At 42.7% G+C, this 27,162-nt stretch overlaps 1 protein-coding gene across 1 annotated transcript in view; it reads right to left on the bottom strand.

The window, feature by feature from the left end:
• Positions 1 to 27,162, bottom strand: part of WWC3 (WWC family member 3) — a 457,878-nt gene that overhangs the window by 326,993 nt on the left and 103,723 nt on the right. The window contains exon 2 of the mRNA XM_085622192.1: positions 7,766 to 7,875. Coding sequence (XP_085478318.1) covers positions 7,766 to 7,781 — 16 coding nt within the window. The 5' untranslated portion in view covers positions 7,782 to 7,875. The remainder of the gene's footprint in view (positions 1 to 7,765; positions 7,876 to 27,162) is intronic.

The following is a 27,162-nucleotide window of genomic DNA, read 5'->3' as shown; positions in this document are numbered from 1 at the left end:
TTGGTCTTCTTCCTCGGCTTCCTCCTCATAATAGGGCTCCTCTTCTTCCTCGAGATCCCTTGTCAGCCCTTCGGCGTCGGACTCGCCTTCGACCTCGACGACGTCCGCCGATGAATTCGTTGGAATCTTGAATTCCTTCATCCTGGCGTCGAACTCCTTCTTCCTTTGAAGGATGTTCTCCATTTCGGCCTCGAGCCGCCTCTTCTTTTTCTCCATTTCGGAGATGCTTTCGGCGTCGACCGCGGGTCTCTTCGATGAAACTTGCGTCGACGTCGAACGTTCTTTCTGCGTCGATCGGCCAGTTTCATGGGACGATTTCGACGACCCTTGCCTTTCGGCGTCTTTCTGCCCCAGGGAGTCCTTTTGTAAGGATCCGCTTGGCCTTTTGTCCGAAGTTCCCCCTTTGGACGTCGAAGTTTTCGGCGCCGGGGCTCCCTTCGTGGACCTTGACTCAGTTTTTCTCGAGTCACCCTCGTGTTTTCGAGGTGTCTTTTGATTTGCGCTCGACGATTCTCTTACCTCGTCTTCTTTTTTCTTGTCGGTCTCTACGACCGTGAAGTTTTCGGCTGTCTCGGCGACGTTGTCCTCGTCGTCCGTGTCGAGGCCCAGCTCGTAGAGTGTCGGGGGTTTCCCTTTGCCATCCATGTTGGCGTTGGCTCTTCTCTGCCTCTCTCTCACTCGGAGTGTCTTCGGCGCGAAGGCTGAGCAGGCGTTGCAGTCGATACTCCGGTGATCCACCGGTAGGCAGAGGTTGCAAACCGGATGCTGGTCTTTCTGCGCGAACTTGTGGTGGCAGTTTGGGCAGAACTTGAATGGCGTCTTGTCCATTTCGCTCAGGGTCTCTGAGCGTGCATTCTCCAAGGCTGTCGAAGAAAAAAGGTTTGCTGGTCCTCTTTCTTCGCGCTCCTGATGAAATCTGTTCTATTCCTGATGTCTTCTCTTGATTCTATCGATGAAACTCGCTTTTCTTCCTTCTTCCTCCGAGTGAATTTCTGGAGCTTCCCGATGACGATCCAGACCCAACGGCGGAAAAAAGAATCTGAAGATGGCGCCCCAAAGGTGGGACTTCCGCAGGAAGCACGACGACGTCACGGGAGGTGCACCAAATGGTGGACGTCGACGCCCACCTGGGCTACAAAAAAAAAAAAAAAAAAACAAAGAAAAGACTACGAATCCGGACCCAACCACAAGATCGCGGAATAATGCACAGCATAGTGAATCCAGAAAGATTCACGCTGCAAAACTCTATTCACAACATACCGGCGCGCAATAAGCCGGCGAGCAGCGAGTACCAGTAGCAACAGGAACTTGGAAGTGCATCACGCTATCACGAGACAACAGTATAGTTATTACTACGCACAGGAGTCAATATGAGGATCCCTTTGGTTCATGTTCATGTTGTGTTGTATACAGTTCAATTCTTCATCTCTCAGGCTGCTTACTTTGAATCAGGCAGGAGTACCACCATGTTGATAATGTACTATTGGTTAAACTAGATATGCATTGTTAGAATGCTACAGTAAATGTACTGATACGATTGATTTAAAAATGTATGATCATAATACTGTCTAAAGTGTACTGAAATATTGTAAAAAGGCATACCCAAACTTCAAATTTTAATAATAAAAAAAACCACATTTAAACAAAACAAATAAAAATGGAGTGGTCAGCTTCCTGCAAGAAGATCCCGCAGATGCACCCACCTTGAGGGGTGAGAAGGTACCGACCCTCTTGTTCGCAGAGGACACCCTGCTGACGCCAACAGGGTTGCAGCAATTGCTTAATAGATTCCAACTCTTCTGCGACAATAAGGGGTTGGTTATTACCACCGTAAAATCTAAATATATGGCCTTTAACCCCCACAAGTCCTAGAGAGCAGTCCGCGGCTGGGTGGGTGGGACCCCCCCCCCCCCGCGGAAAGATTTGGCACCTTCGACTATCTCGGTGTCCGACTCTGATCTCCTGGAAAACCCACCTAACCAAGATGCTGATGGGTCACAAGCAAATTGCAGGATCACTTGGAAAGAACATTGCTCCTCATTTAGTAGACCGATAGCTCCAGCCTTTCAGGTCTATGATGCAAAAGCAGTAAGCACAGCACTGTATGGAGCAGAGCTGTGGGGATTTGACAAGGCCCACGACCTCTGTAGGTCCGAACATAAGTTCCTAAGAGACCTGGTTATGCTACCACAAAAACATCCCCCTCACTCCACTGATGCTAGACATGGGCAGGAGATCCACTGGCGATTTAGCAAGGCTACGCCCCTGCTTTTATGGGCTCACTTTAGGTGGACCCCAGAGCTTCTGCTCTATGGCGAAGCGCTATCTGAGGTCATCCGGATAGATAAATGCAACAAAGTAGGTTGGATCTCCAACGCAAGGAAGTTGATGTCAGCACTAGTACTCCAAGCACACTGGGATAAGCTGGACCCATCTGGGCAAGAAGAGACTAAACGTCTCTATTGGGAATGGGTGGATCAACAACGATCCTGCAAACCAAACCTGGGGAGACGAACTGCAGAATTTTATTTACACAAACAGTCCAGATATTTGTAGCCCTTTTTAGACATCATCCAGGTCCCTCGGGAAAGGATGTTATACATCCATTTTAGATTTGGCACTTTCCCCGTCTGTGAGACAACAGCTAAATGGCACCCAAGCAATCCAACACCAAAAGATTGTTCATGTTGCAGGGCCCCCGGTAGAAAGTGTTGCTCATGTTAGGTTGCCTGCCAGGCGTATAGAACGCAGAGGATGAAATGGCTAAAACCGATCTGTCAGCAGCTGGGCACACGGGACTACCGGGCTGCCCTGTGCATTCTTAGGTCAGATCCCAAATTCTTAAGCAATGCATGGCTTATTAGACGAAAGATCCAGGCAGGAACGCTGCAGCACCTTGTGGTATGAAGGTTACATGTAGCTGTTGTAGGGCTCATGGGCTGGTATTTTAAGATTTTTATATATAGATTATGCACATGCACTTTATAGCTTTTAGTCTTGCTACGGTGTTGCAGAGAGGAGGGTCAGAAATATCAACTAAGGCCCGCTGGGGATTGTAACATGGGTCCATATGAAGAAGCACTAGATTAGGAAGCACTGTAATGCCTTTTACTCCCCATCTTAATCTGTTTTTTAGCATACTTGTATTCTTTAGTTGTATTTATAGCTTTATTGCCTATTTGTCGACTTGCATACTGTATTTTGGCTTTTGTCGGACACTTGACGGCTCGCCAACACATATCTACTTGTAATGTGCTGTCGTATGTATTGCTCACTTTTTATTTTTTTTATTCAATATGGTGTTTTTATAGCTTTTATGTCATGAGCTGTCGAAATAAAGCTTATACAACAACAGCATTACCTTAGCAATCAATATATGCTACAATGGCCAAGGCAATCAGCAAGGCCGTGGGATTAGTTCGGAAACAACTATTTTGAGCACTTTCTTCTAGTCCCATAGTTAAAATGCATAGTCTTAGAAAAGTGGTCAATTTCCAGTGGAGTCTATTTCTTCGTTGGGGAGCTGATGCACGAGTACTTTTTAATCAGACTTTCAGCCAAGCTGGCATATGCCTTCAAATCCTGTGGACTACACAGACGTTTAGTTAATTCTATAGACAGTTTAAAACATGTCTTTACAGTTATTCAAAATATTGTCCAATAATTTAGTAGCAGATGGTGTGCAGTCTCACTCGGAAACTGTGGCATTTTTCAACTTAATTTCTCCAAAGATCTAATGATTTATTAACAGCCTAAATATAATGTACCGTCATAAGAGACCAAAAAGTTGTCAAAATATTAAACCATTTGCTTGAATATGCATGAGCAGGATGGCCGAGAAAGAAAAGCGGTGAGGCACTGTTGACTCACTTTACGGCAAATGCCTTATCAAAAATTCAAAGTACGCAATAGCACAAAACACCTCCAACCTGCCAAGTTGTTATTTTAATGCGTTGTGGCCAACTTAGCAGGTAGAAATGGGTAGATTGTGTTTTTCATTTGATTTCTGCTCCCGTGCCCCATCATTGCTAGCTAAATGTATCAGTCGTACAGTGACCAATATATCTGACTTCATCTCTTACTGACCACTGGAGCATCTCTCCCAACTCTAACTTACTTTTGAATCCTGACTTGCTCTTGAACTGCCTCTTCCTCCTTCCACATCTCCAATCTCATTCTGCCCCTTGATGACTCAATGCTTTCCCTTTGCCTTCCTTAATCTTCTTCCAATGTCTGCATCCCTTAATCAATCAATGTGTCAGTGGGTCCGCTTCTATGCTGTCATTTAATCCGCAATGGTAAACCTACCCTTTACTGAAAACAAAGGGGTATTAGCACCCTGCCTGATCTTGAACAAAATATTTACCCGCTGTAACTCTTTTTGGTGGATACTCTATCTAAAACCAGATTCTATGTCAGGACACAGAGGTGAGGATTAGGCATTTCTTTCTTCTTTATTTCCAACCAGCAGCCATGTTATCCGTTAACATTTAACTTTGGACTTCATTTGGACGTCCAAATTTAAATAAGTCCATCCATTCAGGAACCTTTCGCCACTGTCCTCTTCCCTAGACAAACTTCCTCTTTTTTCGCTGCTGTAGCTGTGTTCAGATAGGCACAGGGGCTCAGGCTTCCTTTCTTACATGTATTTGCGCTTCGTTGCCGTTTTTATTGTATTTACGGCTGGTGCTCTGTTGCGGTTAACACGGTGTGGGGGCGCGAGTCCCTTCATATGTAGATTTCCCTTTTCCAGGTATTTGCCATATTTGCGTGTATTGTCTTGCTTGGCGAAGCCCAGTGCTGCTCTGCTGCGCCCGCTGAACACTGCGTCACTCCTTCATGGCCCCGTTCGCTGGTTGCTAGCAATTTCTGTCAACAGGGCCAGAGTGCATGGCGGTCCTCAGAGCGCAAGAGGGCGCACCTCTGCGTCTATCACAAGACATGCTTCCTGCTTTAGAATATTCTATCCTACCAGGGGGGCGACAACGCCACAGAGGGCAGCTCAACGGTCCCCGCGGCGGAGGATCAGCCAACATCCACAGTGAGTGCCTTGATTGTATCATGCTATTGCTTGGATTAGTTAATAGACAACTGGTGGATCATGACCAATGACTGTGTACTACAGACACTGGAGTTCTATGGGTCCCCTGTCCAGAAGCTTTCGCCCTGCCCTCTCCTTTTCTCTGGCCAAGAGGCCGTTCTAATCCAAGAGGAGGTCCAAGAGCTACTGGCCAAAGGAGTGATTTGCCATTCCACCCCACATCAGGCGGGGGAGGGTTAAGCAATCTATTCTTGGGTCAGAAGCAGGATGGTGGTCAGCACCCTGTCATAAATCTCCGGGAGTTCGACCTCCTTTGCCTTAACGATTGGATGGACCTCAAGAATGACTATCTCAAGGTGTCAATATTTCCACCGTATCAAGGGTTTCTCCAGTTCCAATGGTGGAACCTAACTTTTGAATTCGCCTCGCTGCCTTTCAGCCTCTCATCAGCTCCTTGGTGTTTCACCAAGGTTCTGCGTCCAGTAGTGGAACATCTGAGGGCACGGGGTCTGCGAAGGATCGTGGATTTGGACGATATGTTGTTCATGAACCAGTGTCCTCTGTCGCTTTTTCGCCAGCTGCATGCATCGGTGGAATTGCTCCAGTCTCGGGGGTTTGTTATCAACCAAGTGAAATCCAGCCTGGAGCCCTCCCGAGCGATCACCTTTTTAGGTCTCGCCTGACCCAGCGCATGCGCTGGCCTGGCGAGACTTATTGAGAGGGCTCCAAAAAGTGCTACCAGGCCAGCCTAGAGCTACAGTGCATGTGCGCACGCGCGCGCTTTATCACGATTACTTTCACTTTCGCTTTACATAGCCAATAGGTCTTGCTTTTGGGACCTTATAAGTATTTAGTTATGCAACTGTTGCATGGCTAAACACATAAGGTCCCAAAGGCGAGACCTATTGGCTATGCCAATGCTTGTTGGGGTTTGTCAGATTCGGTGGGGGCCACGCTGAGCCGTCCTTCCAGGAATATTGCAAAGATATGGCATGAGGTGCGGATGTTGGCAAAACCTCAGACCTCCTTGCCCAACATTGCCAGGGTGTTGTGACTCTTATCGTCCTCGATCCAGGCCATTTTCCTGGCCCCTTCCATTTCCTTGCCCTGCAGCGGCTCAAGGCTTCCCACCTGCGCTGGACTGACTTGCGCTCAGCGAATGCCTTTGGCCGAGGAAGCCAGAGCAGAGCTCAAGTGGTGGCTTTCCCACATGGAGGCGTGGAACAGGCGTGCCATCTTTGGCTTGCAGCTGGATCTTATAATGGAATCAGACGCCTACGGTTCGGGCCGGGGGGCCCGTTGTGGAAAGTTCACTACCAGCAGCTGAAACAGTTACTCCATTTAAATTTCCTGTAGTTGATGGCAGATTCCTTTGCGATTGAACTAAAAACAACCATTTAATGTGCTGTATATTGTGTATATAGTTGTGTCTTGCATCACTCATGTAGAAATCTCACCCAGTCACCCATGTCACTTTTTTCACTCAACTTTTTGTCACAGATGTCTTTTGCTGCCTATTGAATTGAGACAGCCATATATGATTCTCAGAATAAAGAAAAAAGTAAAAAAAATAACTTTTATATCAAATATTTCTTGTCATTGAGGTTCCATCCTGTAATCAACGAAGAAATTCATTAGATTTATCAACTGTGTTTTTCATTGATCAATACCACACAATTTCAAAGCAATTGCTCTACCCGACAGAACCATTTGTAGTTTATCGTATGTTTGCCCAGGTTCTGAGGGACACAGGGTTCCCCCGTTGACTCTTTCTTTTGCCGATAAGTCAGCTCTCTGGAGTAAGCTCTGAACCTTTTGAACTGATGTGAGAGTTGCAAGGTGGGAATCAGCAGACCCAGGACTGTGCTATGGTTCTACTTTCTTTAAAACACTCCAGGGCAGGACTGACTTTTTCACCGAAAAGACAAAAACCATCAAAGGGCACAACCAGAAGAAAGGTGTGCATGTCTCCAGAAAATCTTGTGGAATGCATTCTCACTTGTCGGTGGAGCACAGTACTGGTGCAAACTGCCCTTCTCAGGCAACCAGTAGTATCTAGAACAGCACAAATCATATATTTGGTTGCATCTTGTCCATCATGAATTGTTCAAGCCAAAGAGTTCTTCAGGGCCACATACATGCAAGATCTCGCAAACCATGTGCCAGAGTGCATATGTGAAGCAATCAAATAAATAAATCATTTACAGATCGCAGTGCCAGGCTGGTAGAGAACGTACGTTTGCTAAACATCACAATCTTCTTGGATTCCCGATCCACAGGAGTCGTGGGGAATTAATTGGGGTTTACCTTACTAGTTGAAGCCTGAACAACAAGGAGTAGAATTCAGGCCTGGGGCTTTTTCAAGGCTGCAATGAGTGTATAATATCATATTTTAGGCTGTAAATATTCTATCAATATTTGAAGCTTTGTTTCATCTGATCAATCCAGAATACACAGAGGTTTAGATTTCCAAGTGGCCCAGTGAACATTCAACTAAAGACAAAAAAGAGCCGAGCTATCTTTGAAAAGCAATGTGTTACAATCTCATGTACAAAACTGAAAGTTTAGATTAGAAAAGGCACATATGGAAATGGCAGATGGCTGCCTGTGACATTAAATTCTAAAGTATTCAATTCATAGTTGCTTGATGTACAAAAACTTGCTCGGTCTTCTAAAGAACACATTAACCATTGGTGCACTGGTTAGCAAGAAATTTCTACTCACGTTTTATATGATCCATGTAATAAACCCCGATTTGCTGATCATAGACAATTTCCCATCCCAAAGGAAGCTCGTCGCCAATACAGTCGGCAAACGTCAAAGGTTTGGTTATCCTGCAAATCGGAAAATAGCACCAGCATTAAAAGTCAAACCATTACAAACCAAGCAAAGATAATGCACATCTACAAAAATGGCACATGCAAGGCCTCTGCAAGCAGGAACCAAACGGGTGTCTCTCTTTGGAGAAAACCTTCTTAGGTTGGCATTTGGTTACCGCAGCTCACAGTTGCAACGTTTTTGGATGCGTTTCACCTGTGATTAGAAGCTCTTGCACAATAGGCACATTTTCCCTGAACCTTTGAGATAGAGAAGGGTCTGGTCAAGGCGATCACATAACACATCTACAGGGTATGGGGTTCAAGGGGGGTAAATATTACACATCAAGAATCTGCTTGCGTGACAGAACGAGCTACTGCAGAGAAACCTTTCTGATTTTAAATCTGCCTCAGAAAAAGTTGTTGCTCATTTGTTTTTAATTTTTTTTTTTTTTTTTAATCAGTTACACGGATGTCCGCTGATACACAATGTCAAAAATCTTAGGTGTTTTGCCGCTTGATTACTGTATTGCTGTATGTACATAGGCAGTCTTTGGCCCATATGTATGCTATTTGTTCCCTTGTCCAGGAAGTTGGGCCGCAGCTTGTATTTGTTAAAAATCTATAAAAAAAAAAATTTAAAACGTTGGTGTGATGGGGAAATACCAATCTTCCTGTGTGTATTTGCCAACTCCTCTGTTTTCAGGTCTAATCTTCAAACAGCTGTAGCTGCCTCACCAGCACCATGCGACACCAAAACAATATAAAACATGCCTATATACATCCATAGAGGTTCTTTGGGTCAGCCCATTTCACCCATTGGTTGTCTTGCACTGAAAATGACAACATTTTGCCAGCTCATGTGTGCAAAGATGCCTGAAAACAAGCACATTCCAAGGGTAGTAGGCCATATTTTACTTACCCAATGTTTTTTCCTATCTATTCCTTGCATTTATTTAAACGGTTTTTGTCTTGTGTTTAAATTATTTTTTCAGTATATAGTAATTAACAGCTGATACTGTGCATCAGAACTAAAAAAAGGTTTCTATACTTGTTCTAAGTACACCTGCCTTCCAGAAAGCATTCATACTGGTCTTTTTAAATTATGTGAGGGGTTACTTTTTTAATGTTTTGTACTGCAATCATGTGGGACCACTACATTAAGCATTGTTCTCTTCTTGTTTCCTCTTTTTCTTTCTGTAGCATTTCCTTACAATAAATGAACTGCAACCATCAGACCAGCTTCCCAAGGCCAGACCTGGCTGTACCAAAGGTTCTGGAGGGCGATGCGGAGAGAGGGTCCAGGGGCGCATGGAGAAAGTACACACCACCCTGGTTTATAATTTTATGTTTTTATAAGGGAAAATAGAGAACGATCGTACAATTTCTGATATATTTATTCCTACATCCCAAGTGTCTTGTTTTAAGGAGACCATCAAAATTGTTGGACCTATATTTGGCAGATACATTTTTTTTTTTTTACATTATTTTCTTTTCATACCTTAATGCTTGAAGGACATTTGTTTCTATTGTTGGAGTTGAGCAAAGAAACAGTGCTTTGTTAATTTGCCACAAGAGCCTACCTTCCATTTAAAAAAAATATATATATATATCTCAAAGAAATACCCTTTCAGGCATAGAGTGACGAATAAATTATGCAAAAAAGAAGCAGAGAACTCTGGGTAGTTCTCAAGTTTAGGTGGAAAGCAGCTCCTGTATGGAGCACTCTCAACACCAGCGACACTCTAGATCTGCTCACCTCAAATGTCTGTTTTTCTATCAAAATCTTTAAGCATAGGATTAGCACAGTGCCATCCACGCCGAGATAGAAAAGGACAAAGTCTTTTGCCATCTGTACAGCAAAGTCTTTAAGCACAGGACTAGCACAGTGCTGTCCTTGCCGAGCTGTAAAATGACAAAAGCCAATTACCACTCCAGGCACAGTATTACAGCTTTGAGTTGGTAAAATACCAATCAAGCCAACCTGAAATGAGTAAAAGCAACCCCTGCCACAGTGTTTCGCTCTAATTAGAGCTCTTCAGAGAGGTATAGCTTTGTCCAGACACAAGGGAGCACCCAGAATAAATTATGCAAAAAAGAAGCAGAGAACTCTGGGTATGAGAACTACCCAGAGTTCTCTGCTTCTTTTTTGAATAATTTATTCGTCACTCTATGCCTGAAAGGGTATTTCTTTGACTTATACTGGGTGCTCCCTTGTGTCTGGACAAAGCTATACCTCTCTGAAGAGCTCTAATTAGAGCGAAACACTGTGTCAGGGGTTGCTTTTACTCATTTCAGGTTGGCTTGATTGGTATTTTACCAACTCAAAGCTGTAATACTGTGCCTGGAGTGGTAATTGGCTTTTGTCATTTTACAGCTCGGCAAGGACAGCACTGTGCTAGTCCTGTGCTTAAAGACTTTGCTGTACAGATGGCAAAAGACTTTGTCCTTTTCTATCTCGGCGTGGATGGCACTGTGCTAATCCTATGCTTAAAGATTTTGATAGAAAAACAGACATTTGAGGTGAGCAGATCTAGAGTGTCGCTGGTGTTGAGAGTGCTCCATACAGGAGCTGCTTTCCACTTAAACTTGAGAACTACCCAGAGTTCTCTGCTTCTTTTTTGTATATATATATATATATATATATATATATATATATATATATATATATATATATATATATATATTCACTTAAAAAACCATAGGTTTCACACATGTTATAGTTAGCTGGGCATTTCCCTCGTAAAAAACCAATGAAATTCCCCCGTTATAGTTAGTGCAGGCAACTATAACTCACACGACCGCAATCCGCTGCTGATGACGTCAGATATTACATCACTGTATTTAGACACTTATTTACCCATGTCTTCTTCCATTCATCTTTAGCTATACATATATTTCATTTTTTTTTTTCAGAAAGACACATATGTCATCAGCAGCGGATTGCGGTCGCGTGAGTTATAGTTGCCCAGCTAACTATAACATATGTGAAACCTATGGTTTTTTAAGTGAATTTGCAAGGTTTTTTAAATGCTAATTCCTAACTATAACGTGTGTGAAACCTATGGTTTTTTCAGTGAATTTGTACGTTTTTTTAAATGCTAAGTTATGTATTTATTAATATATTTTTTTAAACAAAACTTTTTCACGGCGCGCGCACCGTGCGCGCGCAGTGGGCACGCGGTTCGCCGCGCGCACATCGCGCACACTTTACGCAGTTCGTGCCGTGCGCGTGCGGTGGGCACGGAGCGCTTCGCCCCCAAGGGCCAAATACATTTTTATTTTTTTTGAAAAATCGCGGAGTGCGCGCACGCTGCGCGAACCTCGCAGAATTTTTTCCGTTTGGGTGGTGCGCGCAGGGTGCGCGCACTCGTCGATTTTTCGAAAAAAAACAAAAAAAATGTTTTGCCCTTGGGGGTCCATCTGGGACCCCATGACCACGGCTAGGGGGTCAGGAACTGTCCACCCTGCCCCCTTTTCACGTTCTCCACATTTGTTTTTCACCCCTCAGAGTGCGAGAGACAAAATGGCGGCCGACACTTCCTGGTTTCGACCGATTCGAATGTTTACTAAGATCTAACAACCAATCAGAATTGCGCGCGCGCACGGCAAGGTGCGCGCACCCAGCGCGCACGCTGCGCGCGTACAGATATATATATTGATTTAAATGCTATTTTCTCTGGAAATACTGAGCAGATTTACACCAAACCTGCAAAAGGCACATCATGGACCTTATGGCTACCTCTCTGCCAAATTTCACGTAATTCTGTTCAGCCGTTCGGGCTGTAGCTGCGACTAAAGTCCCTATGGAAAAATCCATGGGGAAAACGCGTTTTGGGACCCCCCCCTTTTTCTCGGACCCCGCTTGACAAATCACCCCGAGACTTTCAGGGTAGGAGCGGAGCGCCCCATTAGTTTTGAAAATTTCGCGAGGATTCGTCAATCGGCGCCAAAGTTATTCAAAATAGAATTTTGAGATTTCCTATGGAAACTCGGTCCTAACTATAACTATCTACTGGCTTCGACATATGATCAACATCCTAAGAGCAAATCACAGTACATTTTTAATATAGAGCGTAAAAACATAAGTGTACAATCTAATACCGTTCCAACTATGTGTTGTTTTGCCTGCATCCGCTTCAAATTATGGTTTTGTAATCTGGTTTTAAACACTGGACTATAAGCACATCACAGTGTCCTGTGTACAGCAACTTTAGTTCAGTAGATTTTTCTATAAAGCTCTTGGTCATACCTTTGAGTTGAGATCACGATGTATACATACCCCTATACACACATTACATGCACTGGAATCCCATGTGTGATCACACATAACTGGATTGCTACAAATTTATTTTCCAAAGTTATTTCTGGAGATCCAGTCAAACTATGCCAATTTTCTAAATACCAACTGCAAAGTCCCAAAACTGTTTTCTTTTAAAGTACGCCAAAATAAAAGTGTTTGCTCAAGTTGCACGGTGCTTGGGATACAGGTAAAAAACGGTTGCAATCACTGGACTGTTGAAGGGAACAGCCAATCATGCTACCTGGAATGCGCGCTGTAGCCATTCCTATAACCATCAACTGTAATCGTCGCAACAGGCAATGGACTACTTTTAGGGGCAGGGGATCAAGAGTGGGGAAAGTGCTGAAAAAAATCAAGGACTGGTAACATTACTAACCTTGGAGTCTGTCAATGTTACTTTTGACATATACCCTTGCTTAATGGGCATCTACCTACAACTTAGCTCATATATTAAGCGAGAGCTATTAAACAGAAGAGACGTTGCTTCTCCCATTAGTACTAATGTCTGCCTTGCAGGCCCTTGTCCTAACCTTTAACGGCATTCCTGCTCTCTAAATTCCCCGCCTTTCCTCTGCCCCCTCCCAAGGTCGCACCGTGGTGATGGTCGGGGAATCCCCTCCTCAGTCTCTCCCAAGACATGGCCCTGCTGCATAAACAATATTTCACAAAATGCGTGCATATTTTACGCAATCGGTTGCAAGCAGGCAACGTCTCAAATTTGAGCTACGAGACAAGGCATGCCGCCATAGTTTCAACTATGTGTGGAATTAAAATTAAAAAAAAAGTCCATGCAGTGCCAAGGCGCCGTAGTTTCTTAGCTAAACTGGTAAAACAAGACTTTCTCTAGCGTGCCCTTCACCCCCTCCAAACCCGCTCCACAGCTGTGTATTCCATGATTTAATTATGATGGTATGCAGTCCTGTCAGGTTTTTCGGTATTCAGATTAACAAAAGCAACATAGAAAAGCTAAAATTCCATAGCTGCCGACTGTGCAATTAGAAGCCGAAGTTTTCCAATTTCCAAGAATGTTGATGGCTGGCGAGGCTTCACCGCCCACGGCACCCCGTCTCACTGCCCCGGCTAAATGCGCCATCGCACACGGATAATTACAGATGGAAGGTTTACGTTCAAGGCCACACCAGCTTACACAAAACATGCCACATGGGTTTGACTCAATGTTTCCAATATCTGAACGGAGCTCCAGTGCCAGCTCTGTGGTACTCTGAAACCATGAAAGGCGAACATTCTGCGCGCATCACTGCAAAGCGTAGGCTTCGCCGAGCTGCGAGGCTGAGTGTACACGCAAAACATCTGAATGGCTCCCACAAAGTCAAGGTGTATTAAAGGGCAATGGCTATGACCTTAAACAGATTTATGGTAATGGCCCGCCCATAAAACGCATGCAGGAAGAGGTTATGGAACTAAGTTAATTCGTCTGTTTTTCCCAAAAGTTGCATCGCCAGTTTCTCTCTAATGAGATTCTTTACTGTAGATGATAAACTTTACAATATGTTAAATATGGTTTGTAAATTGTAACATTCAGAAATGTTAGAAATTATTGAAAAGGGCATTTTATATAATCATCTTCTAATAGCAGACCATAATCTAAGTTAGACAAATGCATTAGTGCACGCTTGGTTGGCGGGAAAACGGGTAGAACACAGTAGCCATTTCAGTCTGCATTATTACTCGTCCATATGACTTTTATAAAATGCATTACCAGGAGTCAAGTCAAAATAAGTGTGGAATAGGCAGGGCCACTGGAATTATGAGATTTTTGCGGCTGCAGCATTTTTCATATAAATTTAGATTTGCTGCACTTGCCACATAACCCATTATCCACTACAGCGTTTAACAAAAAAAACATTGTTTCTAGCACAAACAGATCATAAATTGCTGAAAATGCATCGACGCGTAGTGCAGCGCAGTGGAAAGGCCTTTGTAAAGGTTGATTGGTCACATATCTTTTGCTTGGTGATGTAATTGGCCATTTCATCGGTCCTAATGTGGCGCCATCTTTGTGTAGTCAGTGTTAGTGTGGATATGGAGAAGACGTGGGGCCTCCAGGAACAGTGGTTTTATTATATGCCTTTTATTGGGATATTGTTTTGAAGAGTGGGAATTAGTATATCCTAGTGGGAATGGCTCCCTCCCCACAGGTTCATTGGTAATAGTTTTGCTTGAAAATGGGTATACTAGCATTCCGTCATTTTCATGTTATGTGTATTAGTGGCCCCAGGTGTATAGGCATTTAGGAGTATGGATTTATTGAGAAGCAGCTAACTACAGACCAAGAGCAGACTGTCTTCCCTTCAGAAAGGCCATTACCAAAGCTACTAGTTTGATGGCTATTTCTAACCACAGGCATAAAAGTCGATTCATCCAAATGCCGGGAAGAGCAGAAGTGACAGGACACATCATTTGACCTCAATAACACAACAGAAGTGACATAATGATTGACCCTGCAATATTCCCAGGAAGTCGTCTCATGACCTTGAACCTGATGGACTTCAGCATAAGGGAGTTAAAACACCCATATAAAGTGCAATAATAAACAGCAGTTATTGACCAGAAATGTGTTTTTTGAATACCAGTTAGTTTAATAAAGATGCTGACACAATATCAGGGATAGATTTCACAATTTACTTTTTATGCAACGAAAATGTTGTGTTTCTTTGAGGTGAACTACAAAGCGACAAAATACTGGGAACCGTAATTATTCATACAACAAACTGTTATGATTTAATCATTTCCCTACTATACACTAAGAAAAATGTATTGATAAATGACAGTGGGACAGACAAAAAAAGTATAAAAACAATAAAAAAATGTATGGCCACCCATTTTATATTTTTATTTACATTATTCTTTGTTGTAAAAAAACATGTTGATTCATGATCCCTTGGAAAGCACAGTCACGTGCTGAGCACAGAGTATAAAGTTTTGTTCCAACAGATAGTTTTTCATGGAGCCCCAATAATGAAGCAAGACAGTAAGTTTCACTTCATTTATTCAGTAGAATAAAAAAAGACACTTATTTTAGAGAAATGAAATCTTCTCATTGGGGCTGCAGAAAATAAACAGTGCTCATCAGGGGACTGTTTACCTGATGTTTGTGGGGCAGCTTTACCCACTTTGAAGACAGGTGTCTCAATGGCAGTGACACGGGTTGTTAAGGGGAAAACAGTTGCTCCCCTTGGTGACCCACAAACGTTGTCTATGCCTTTGGATTACTCACCTTATGAATCAAAGCAATATCCATCAATGAAGTGGATCTGAGAGTGGATTTTACAACAGACATCCTGCAGAACTGAGCAGGAAAGGCACCCCTCTCTGCAGGCTGGAGAATTAATGCCTGGTGGATGTTACAAACCAGTGAATCCCAAGTTATAACAGTAGTTACTGCCTTTTTCTAGTAGAATGAGCTCTAAGATCCACAAGAAGGTTCATTTTAGCCAAGGCATAACTCATTTTGACGCTGAGAATAATACACTGGCATAGGTTACCCTCTGGACCACCTTTCCCTTCTTCACAAAGGAGTACCAAAAATATAGTTGATATTCAACTCGGTACTCCTTCGCTCAATCGATGCAAAAACTAACAGAACATTTAGGATGCGAACAAATGTATTTTCCCTCCTTGTATTGGGGCAGAGAACAAAAGAAAGCAGAGAGCGTGATGAACTGCCCCACAAGAAATGGTGACAGCCCCTCAAGGAAGGATGCACAAGTTCTAAGTACCAGCTGGTCAGGTAAAAAGGATATACATACTGAGACGTAAGGTACAAAGCCTACAGCTCGCCAATATGTTAGGCAAAAGTGATCGCGATAAGAAAAGTGTTTTGAGAATCAGAAGCCTCAGCATACAGCAGTGAAGCAGCTCAAATGGCGAACACATCAAGAAGGTCAAGACCAAGTTAAAGTCCTATTGTATCATAAAAAAAAGCATCAGGAGATTAAACACGTACAAGCCTTTTAAGGAACCCATCACAGAGGGTGGATTAAATATAGCGGGCTAACATGGTAAACGCAGGTAAGCTGAAAGAGCTGACAAATAGACCTAAACTGTGTTTACAGCAAAGCCTAGCCAGGTTCCTCAAAATACAACCCAGCAGGCAACCTTACCTGGGCAGGTTCAACTTGCTTTACCTCATGACACATAGTGAGTATAACATGACAAACTACACCCAATGCACAGACTTGGTAGATGACATTTTGGCTGCTCGACATCCTTTCAGAAACTCGAAGACTCCCTCATGTTGGTTCAGGTCAATATCCACGCATGGAGGAGTAGATTGTGGAGGTATGGGTGAAACACCCTGCCACGTTGTTGAGACAGTAAATTCCACCAGGAGTGGAAATCAAAGTAGAGAGAGAAAATGCTTGAATTCAGGAGTTGGGAGTACCACTCTCTCCAAGCCTCATCCAGGGCAATCAGAATGTACTGTGATAGGTCCCGTCTAACTCTTTTAAGACTTGCAGGTTTAATGGCAGTGGTGGGAAGGAGGAGTATGCTGCAGTCCCACCTAATACAATCTCCCAGGGAACCAAAAAGAAATACAGGATGTCAAGGCTGGATAGAGAGAAGTTTCGGAGGTAGTGAACAGATCTACAAAAGGGGCACGCCATTGGGCAAAGATATCCTTAAACACCAGGTGTTGGGAAGAAGACACCTGCAGAATTAATCTACCAAGATGCTGAGATCCTGACCAGCCAAGAAATCTGTTGTATTCTCTTGATTTCTCCCTCTTTCTTAACACGAAAAAGCAGCCACTGACAGAGCCTCGTAGCCACAAGATAGGGTGCAAGGCAGCACACCTTCCTGCTTGCTGTAGTACCACAGAGTGGTTGTGTGGTCTATTACTGCCTGGAACACGTTGACCCTTTTGGAAGGCAGGCAAGCAGGAATTACAAAACTCCTCGGCACAGCTGACAAAACCTTCCTAGCCATGTCCCAGAGCAAGTGAGGATAGCAGATGAAGAGAAACTACATTCAATGAGTGGAGAAGCCATACTCATTGAAGATTAAACCCTTACCCATTGCATCCCTTTGATTCCCGGTCCGGTGGAACAATGGGGAAACCATTCGGGCGGACTTGCTCATATGGGCCTGTACAACCAGATTCTCTGGGAGAAGGTGCTGTGTAAGGAAGGTTGGATTATCTGGTGCAAGCCTGTGCCAGCGCAATCAGGATGCCGTGAGGAACTCAGTAAAAGTTTAATTAAACTGTTGCAAAGCCTTTAAAATAGAAGGCCCGGGTTGTAAAATTTTAATCAACTGATTGGTTTTAGTCTTAGGATGTATCCTAGGTCACTGCAAGTACATCGCTTTTTCCGCTCTAAGTAATAACACCGCAAAGAAAGGACTTTCTGTGAGCACATGGACTAATGTCATAAATGCAGCTTTGTTAGACATATGGTTCAAAAAGCATTGCCTGCCATAACTGCAATATCCAGCCGCGTGTGGCAAGAAAAGAAATTGAATTAAATGCTTTTAAAATACCATGACTGGGAGACCGTTGAGAGCTGTAATATATGAGGGATGAAATGGTGTTGCAGTTAGGGAGCAAATCTAGTGGAAAATTCCAGCGCTGTAGTCGATGTGGATGGTAAGGGAATAAAGATGATGTTCAATTCATGTTCCTGAATAAACACTGTATTGGATGAAAGATGGATATCAGAACAGGAGCCAAATGGCTCAAGCTGTGAGAATGAACTTATTCTTCCAGGCTACAAAGGAGTTTCAAGGAAGATGAGTGGTAGGTAAGATTTACATATTGTGAAAGGAAATAATATAATAGGCAGGACTGTGAGCATTTTTAGAATCCAACAATAGAGTGCAAGTACAGGTACACCAAATACAGGAATCCTGAAAAGCTTTTTCTCAAAGTCATCAACAAAGCTTTGGATTGTCTGAAATCACACATCAATCACATTATAAAATGGGGCAACCCCAATGTCTACAGTAAGATGTCTACCAGTTAGCACGCATTGTGCCGTTAAAGAAGCTCTGTTAAGATAGGTGGTTGTACTTGCAGAGGTCGCCAACTGGTTGGTGCTAAAAGAGATGGATAGGAAGGCATTAGGAAAGATGTGGGTGGCACCTGCCCCTTGAACAAAGACGTAAAAGTAAACAAACTCCTTTTGTCAAACATAGCTGAAATGTTGTTTGTACTTGCAGGTGCACAATTGTATCTCATCACAAAGAGTTTCAAGACTTAACCAGGTGGGGCTGCTAACCTGTACAGAGAAAGCGATGATCGATCATATGTTTTATGTTTGTACGTATAAAAATACCAATAAAAACATTTATTTAAAAAAAAAAAAGACTTAACAGAATTTATCACATCAATCAGTGCATACTAAGCCCTAAAAAGTCATTTCAGAGCATTTTAAGACACTTCAATATTTCAAAAAGAGACTGGTGGGCAACACCTAATGTCGAAAATGTATAAATCAGCTATAGCCCCGCTACCTACAGGCGATGCGGATGTACGGGCTGCATTGGAGCGGGACTTGGGTCATCCGCTTTCTGACTTCCAATGGTTCTACAGCTGTAAGCAAACACGTAGGGCTTCAATAAATCATAGACATAAGCTATTACATTTTAAATTCCTGTGGCGTGCATACATTTACCCATGTCAAGTTGCATCGCATGGACCCGTACCACTCGCACGTATACTCCAAGTGCCGTTCTCCGTCAGCAGACTTTGTGCACATGACATACGTGTGACCTATTGGCTAAAGACTGGGGATTAATCTTTGAAGAACTGTCCTAAATGACAGATCTTGAACTTAAGCCTGCTCCATTAATGACATTAGCGGGGTTTGTACATGACATCCCGAAGTCAGCACGACGCTTTGTGGCGATAGTACTATTGCTCGCTAAAAGGGAGTTGGCCATTAAATGGGGCAGTAAACACCCGCCAACAATAAAGGTATGGCTATACAGTTTGACGCATTGTAACACGAACAGTGACATATGCACAGTTGCAGCCACCGACATCTGTGACCACAAAATATATGGCACCACTTCTTGCGTATCTGCAGGAGCTCTAGGACATAGCAGATTCGCAAACTAGTCACGTTACACCCTAACAAACCACCGGGGTGGGCATTAGCACAGCGTCCACCGAACAGTAGTAAACGCAGCAAGCAAGTAACATTAGGCTTGGTATCACACACCGCAGTAGAATATTAGGTGTAGATGATGGGATGGTAACACATTGATGTTGGAAGCATTGTGCTGTAAATCAAGCACTATTCATACAACGTGCTGGTACGGTACTTTAACTGTTTTGAAATTAACAATAAAGATGACAAAAATAAATATTTCAAAAAGTGACCTCAATCTTTGGTGACCTTGATAGTGTAAAGTTTCATCATCAATGATCATATTTGGGAACAGCGCAATAAAAGGGGCAAGAAGGTCCTGAGTCAATATGAAGAACTTGGTTGGACTCTGATGGCAGACATTTTTTTACTGTGGAACAAATGAGATCAATTTCATGTGGCACTGCAACGTGGCGACTGAGTTTAAGCCAAAAAGAGTTGGTGGAGACCGTTTATAGTTTAGGGGTTTCACATAAGGAGGAGCTGCTGCCATTTTTAGGCATGGTCGAATTTTCCACCAGATTTGAGAAGAAGCTGACGGAGAAAAACTAACTCGATGAGAGAACTGTTCAGGAAAAAATATGGAATTCAAACTGGCTGGAAGGTGTGAAGAGGAGTTCAAAAGAAATATTTAAAAATAAGCACCTGATTTGTAAACTGGTGAGGTTCAAGTTTGTATACACACAGTAAAACTCCAAATGCCCAACCAATCAATTCAATTCAATTTGTATTAAGCCACACCTAGCCAAGAATTTTGCGAATACTATAGATATAACACACAGGCTACATTTACAACAACAACAAAAATTGTTCGCAATCATGTGCAGTTTAGTAATGCAAAGTCTCCATCTCCGCATAACAGGAATCTATTCTCATTTTCTGTTGGCTTGCGAGCGGCTTTTTAAGTTTTAAAATAATAAAACTGAATGCAAGTCACATGCAGAAAAGAAAGCTAGTGTTTCCAATCGAGGAGCCGAGGGAATCAGGATTTCATTTCCTGAACACGTCTAAAAGTGTGAAATCATGCTCTCTCGTCGAAATGGAATTCGAAAGTGTCAGAACAAATTACAGTTTACTAAAAACACTACATTTTAAAATTCCGATGTCAATTCTTTTTTTGAGTGCATACATTTGTAATAAGAATAGCCTTTAAACAACTCCACTAAGGTCGCCACACAAGGCATACATTAAATGCTACAGAGGTCCCAGAAACAAAATGCCCACGCTGCGTTCAGTTTTGCAAAAAGCAGAGCAGGATGTTGTTGGAATTCTTTGTATTCCAAGTTCACCACACCCCTTTCCTGCTTTTCTGATTAGCTGAAGCAAAACGGAGCTTGGAGGCATTTCCTGTTACCGTTTCATGTAGGACTACAGTGAGCATCTGATATTAACAAAATGTGAAGGTAACTTGTTCTGTGCACACACAAGTACGCCAACGACTGGAAAACCCAATATATTTCTCACCCTTGTTATTTAATACAAAACACACTAGCACTTCTATTTTATTTGTACGTTGTAGTGATGCACTATCGGCAAACCTGTTCTTTCCTCTGGCATGCGCAGTAACTCAAAAACGTACACAACAATGTCGATGAAAACCAAAGCAAAGACGTAAAATTTAATGAGAAATAATAGTGTGATTGAGTGCGTCCGCCAATAAAATACCACACATTTCAATTCGAAAGCTAATTTATTTCCCAGTTTTTAGATTGTTTATGTCTCGGACTCCAGAGGAAGACATTTCCTTTTTGGGGCATCACTGTGGCCTTGGGGGAACGAAATGCCACTCTCTTGGTATGACAGAAGTTAAGCACATCCTCAAATGGGCAGCATTTCCTCACAGTACTCTGGGAGGAAAGCCTGCCCAGGAAGCAGCCTTTGCTTGTTTTAAGTAGGGCCCCATGAAGTATAGTGCTCTCTTCAAGTTTTCCCTTCCACAAAACTAAACCTGCTTCTTCTCCGACATCCCTTCCTGCCCAGCACTGCATCATAGCCATCCTTCAAACTCCTGTCTCGCCGGCATCTTGCCAACATTCTCTGCTTCATAGCTAACACTTATGAGGATGATATGATGTCTTAGCCGGATGTCTTAAAGTCCTCTCTGGAGACGCTACCTCGCCTGTCATGGTCCCCTTCAATCAAGTCATCTTCCCTGAACTTCTCAAGACTGCCAGATCCTCACACATGAAGAAACCTACAATAAACCCAAAAAACCTTGTCATGTATTGGCCCTTCACTCATCTACCATTCACCGGAATGATCATTAGAAAAAACACAGCTAACGTGCAATGTCAAGTTCCTCTCAATATAAACTATCAAGTGCACGACTATTAATCTGGTTTCAATCACGCTGCAGCAAGAAGACAGCTACCTTGCAAATTTGATAGGATTCCCTCTATGCTAAAGGAAAAGAGGACCTCCACAGTCTCCTAATCTGGATTGGATCTATTAGCTGCCTTTGACATTGTTGACCATCGCACTCTCACTCAAATCTTGAAGTCTCGATTGGGATTCCTAGGAAACTTTCTTCACTAGTTCGCCTTCTACCTATCCAACCGACAGCAGTTTGCACATAATGGCAGCACCAGGTCCCAGAACATCAGATCTGTGGAGGAATATATGATGTTACTTAGCATACCGTTACAGGTATTTACTTCGCAAATACCTTTACTACGCATGATTTTAGTGCGCATGCTTTTACTTCGTAAATATATACAAATACATTAAAAATGCTTTTACTTCGCAGTTTATTACGCATACCGTTACATCGCATTATTGGTACTTTAAAACAAAGAATTAATCGTAATAGTAACCTATCCCCTGGCACGCACCCTTAAAATACCCCCTACACCCCAAAACCTTATCTCACCCTGACCCCTAAAAATATCCCAGTACCCCAAAACCTAAACGCACCCTGAACCAAAAGTTTACTCCCTACACCCCAAATTCTAACCCACCCTGACAGCTAAAATTACCCCAAAACCTAAACGCACCCTGAACCCCAAAAATACCCCAGCACCCCAAAACCTTAAGTGCACCCTGAACCCCAAAAATACCCCAGCACCCCAAAACCTTAAATGCACCCTGAACCCTCAATATACTCCATGCACCCCAAAACCCTAACCAACCCTGAAACCTAAAATTACCCCAGCACCCCAAAACCTAAATGCACGCTGAACCCCAAAATACCCCAGCACCCCAAAACCCTAACCCACCCTGACCCCTAAAAATACCCCTGTACCCCAAAACTTTAATTTGCACAGTAACTCCATTATGCATAGTAAGTGCATGCTAAGTAAATGCATGGTAAGTAATGGCATCTGCAAACTAAAATATGCGTAGTAATGATAATACGAAGTAATGACCGCGTAGTAAAGGTAGAATACCCTGTGGAGTTCCCCAGAATTCATCTTGTGCCCCCCACCCCCCCCCCCCCTCTTCAAAGTAGACAAGGAGCCCATGGGCTTCTGTTCGAAGACTTCAAAATTAGCCAAAATGCCGACACACATCATGCATCTACCTGAAGGTTAACCCGACAAGAACAGAATTCCTGATGATTGCCAAGAATAAGCAACATCTTGTTCAAACCTGGCTTAACGACAACAATCTAGATGGATTCAAACCCAATTTTCATCCAATGTCAACTGCCTCATTCACTTGAACACTGATCCCACCCTCAACGAACATATTTCCACCGGCTACCATTGCCAGCCCACTCCATGTTGAATTGTAGCAGCATCATTTACAAAGAAATCACAACTAGTACATCTGCCTTGTGGCTGACAAACACACCATCTTGGGTGACTCCCTACAAACACACAGCCAGTATACTGACAGAATGGGGACGAAGAAGTGTACAAAAAACAACAAAAAAACCAAGGCCTTCTCTTTCTATGCGTCTATAGATGTCTATGGAAAGAAATCCACATATTTCATGCCCCAACTATGTTCCAAGTTTGGCAAAAGCTGAAGACATAGCTCTTTAAGGGACACTACATCATTATGCTGTAGCAATCTACATTTACTTAGAAACCAGCAACCCCCCTCCAATCACACGGTGACTCTTTGCCATGGTTAAGTCCAAAGTTTATCTTAAAAGCATTTTGCAAGTATTACCAAATGCCGGTGTTGCCAAATAAGCCTGTATGGTATTGATTGCACCTCATGCCTCTTTCACCCACCACCCAACATCCCTTATCGCTGACTCACTAATGCAGATTATCTTAGGCTTCCTTGCTCTGTTCTGAGTCAAAGTCCAATGACAAAAGTAATTCCAGCTCCCCAAAAATTGGTGCAGTGCCCATCAGCATCAAGCCCTGATGCAAATTAAATACCAGATGTGAATTATGATGGATAGTGGCTGAATGTCCTCTCCCCCTCAAGGTTCCTTCCAGGGTGACTCGTTTTGTTTGGTTTTTCAATGATGCTAATTTTAGGAAGATTCACATCTTTCTACATGCTACACCGGTGCTCTGTTAATTTGACTAGTATTTTTCAGAAAAATCGAACAATCGCTACCACACATTGCATTGGAGGAAGGTAAGAATGCAGATCTTCCTGTAGTTTAAACTCCTTGTTTGCTCCCACTTGCGGTCAATGTATTTTCCTCCATCACACTAATTTGCAGCCCACTCCATCATAATGTCTTTCGCCCAATTTAACAAATCCTCTCAAGATTAACCATTCTTTCCACTTGTGGTTCATTCTTGTCCATTCCCACAATTATTTGCCGGTCCCTATTTTGGTGATTTCCATCCTCCTTCCCTTGCTTGCGGTCTTCAATAAATCTCTCTACGGTAGTTTAACCACCATAGATGCCATCTCATCACCTTTTCTCCTCTCACCGCCTCCTCAGCCCTATAACAAGTGTTCTGGTTTCTTACTTGAAGTCAACGATCCAGCTTTTGCAAGGCTTCCAAGTTCACAACATATCTGACATTTCACAGTTGCTCCTGTGCTGCTATATGGGTACGGGGGACTAAACAGCTTCTTAGCTAAACGAAGGACGCACAGAGTGAATGACTAATGTCAGTGTTTGAAATGCTGCTAGACTTCCTAGACCTTTCTTTGCTCTGAATATGCAATAACAGGTTTTGATAAGGCAGAAGTAGATATTTCCCCTTTGTCCTTGGCTGCTGGGACTAATGCTGTAGCATTAGTCTCCCAAATGCTACATGGAGTGTGGCTCCTCCAGACCTACAGAGGGCTCAGTGGTTGCAATTAGATATAGTTACACAATTTAAGCCTTATGCACAATAAAGTAGCAGCTACAATCCATATCCCATGTCCTGAGAAAACAGTGCAGGCAGTACTGCAAGCGGACCATACGGAGTAACAAGCATTGGCATTGCCAATAGGTCTCGCCTTTGAGACCTTAAGTGTTTAGGCAGAACTTTTGGCTATGTTGTAGAGCATTGTGGCTGCTGTGCATTATGTTGAAAAGTTATAATAAAAAGTGTTAAGCATTTTTGTTACCTTTTTACAAACGGAGTAGACATTATACACAACTGAAAAACCCGATTAAAAAAAGATTTTAACATAAAAAATGTCTTCTAGCTTTTATTGTATTGCACTGCTGCCAACTTCTTCCTGCCTGTTCTCATGCTTGTTTGTTATAATTTTTTTTGTTATGGAGGAGCGGGACATAAATAACGGGGGAGAGGAGGTTGGAAAACAGTAATTTAATTAGAACACGAGCAGCGGACGGACACTAGGGGAGAATCAACAGATACCAGATTCAAATGGCAGACTGACGTGATGCTTAGGTGGTGCGCTGATGCAAAATGGTGGTGGTGAATGATGTTTGGTGCTCAGGTGGTGACACTATATGGTGTGGATTGGAGGTATGTTGTGGATTGTGGAGTTGAAATATGTTGTTTGGTGTGTAATTATGCGGTGTGTATTGGAAATGTGTGGAGTTGAATTGTGTGGCCTGGAACTGTGGTGTTGAGTGAAATTATGCTTAGTGAAATTGTGTCATGGTGTGGAGTGCATTTATGTTGATTGGTGGTATAGAGTGCATTTATGTGGAGTGTATTTATATTGCAATGAGTAGAGTGCAATTATGTATCGTAATTATGTAGCACTGAGTGGTATTATGTGGAATGTATTTAGGTTGCATCGAGTAGAGTAATTATGTAGTGTGTAATTATGTGGCACTGAGTGGTATTTGGAGTGTATGTTGCACTGAGTGCAGTGTAATTATGTAGCATATAATTATGTGTCACTGTGTGGTATGATGTGGAGTGTATTTACGATGCATTGAGTAGAGTGTAAGTATGTGGCGTGTAATTATGGCACTGAGTGGTATTATGTGGAGTGTGTTTATGTTGCATTGAGTAGAGTGTAATTATTAGTTACTGAGTGCCTTTACCAAACTAGACACACATCTGCATTACACTATTTGTTGGCACACAAACGCATCAAATACGGCACAGCTCAGTTTGGTGCCACAGCCTTTTACCCCAACCCCACCCACCACATGTTTGGGCTTACACTTTATACCAATGCAAACACTGCATGTGCCAGATTGTCCTACTATGGTCACATTCATTATGCATCTTTGCCACAATAGCACGAGTTTATGGCATATATTCTTATTCACACAAATATACACTTCTTCATTTTAAATGACAGCTGTACATATAGAATAATGTGATATATTTGTACCTGCTTGAGCCAACAGCGATGGACCCCTGCCTGAAAATAGTAGTAAACTGCGTCGACAAAGACTACATACATGGTTTAAGCCATGCTTGTAAAGAGGAATGGAGGACAGATTAATGGCACAAACAAATCGTTCCAATTTACACTAAAAGCATTTGTTCTGGCTTGACCAGCAGCAGGCAGAGGTGAAATACTCTAGGGCCAAGAGAACAAGAGCATCAGAGATGTTTAAAAGACCACCATGTGCGCAAAACTAGAGGATCCATTAATGACAGCCTTGGGAACGCAAGTTTTAACCTAGTTATAGAGATAGGGGTTTTAAAAAATCTAATTCGGAGGAGATGGATAAACAGCGTGCTTCAAACCAAGCTCGCACTGGAGGTTCACCATTAAATCACACTGCAAAGTATACAGACTACAAAATATTTTAGGTCGCATAACGGTGCATTGTCTTGGTGAGAGAAACAGTTTATTAATGAAACTCTGAAAATATTTTCGAAATTGGTTTTGTGACCTATTGAGAAATGTTTAATAAAAACTGCAGTTAGAAAGTGTGAACAGTAGGACAGACCTTCTAAAACACTTGGGATTCAACCATGTACAGAAAATCGATTATTTTCACATTAGCAAGCAAGGCAGTTGCATTTAAAAGCGTATTAGTGCAAATGCCTATACTAAATACCTAATTTGAAGAAAGTGTTTTGAGACAGTAGGCAGGTAAAGAATGAATTCAAATTATTACGCATGCCCCTAGACAACTACCCATTTGCCCTGCTTGCTTATTCGCTTCCTGATTTTACAATTATAGACAACCCGTGGTTACATTTTGCCACCCATAGATCACCAAGAATTAACCGTGTTTTTGGCTGCGCATTTGACCAGCAAGCAACGATGCTTTGCTAAATTACACGGCTTCTCTCTTCCACTGTGATGGAAAGGAGGAGGCAAGATCTTGGAGTTGGAAATGATTTAAATTCTTTAATGACACTTCTTACGACTGGTGCTCTCCAGAGGATGTTTGGGCTGACAAAGGTACTCCCTAGAGCAGACCAACCACAGGAATCCCAGGGCAGATATTGCAGGGTGCCACTCAGGCATCACATTACAGTATAAAAGCCAATGGGTAAATGTATCTATTTATCAAAGAGATTTAAAAAAAAAAAAAAATTCCCAACAGGCAAACACGCTAAACCTCATGATTGACACACAGACCAAGGAGCACTT

Source organism: Triturus cristatus, chromosome 8, assembly GCF_964204655.1.
Source record: "Triturus cristatus chromosome 8, aTriCri1.1, whole genome shotgun sequence".
Classification (NCBI taxonomy): domain Eukaryota; kingdom Metazoa; phylum Chordata; class Amphibia; order Caudata; family Salamandridae; genus Triturus; species Triturus cristatus.
Note: the sequence above shows the minus strand (reverse complement) of the source record. Positions and strands in the feature narration are given on the sequence as shown.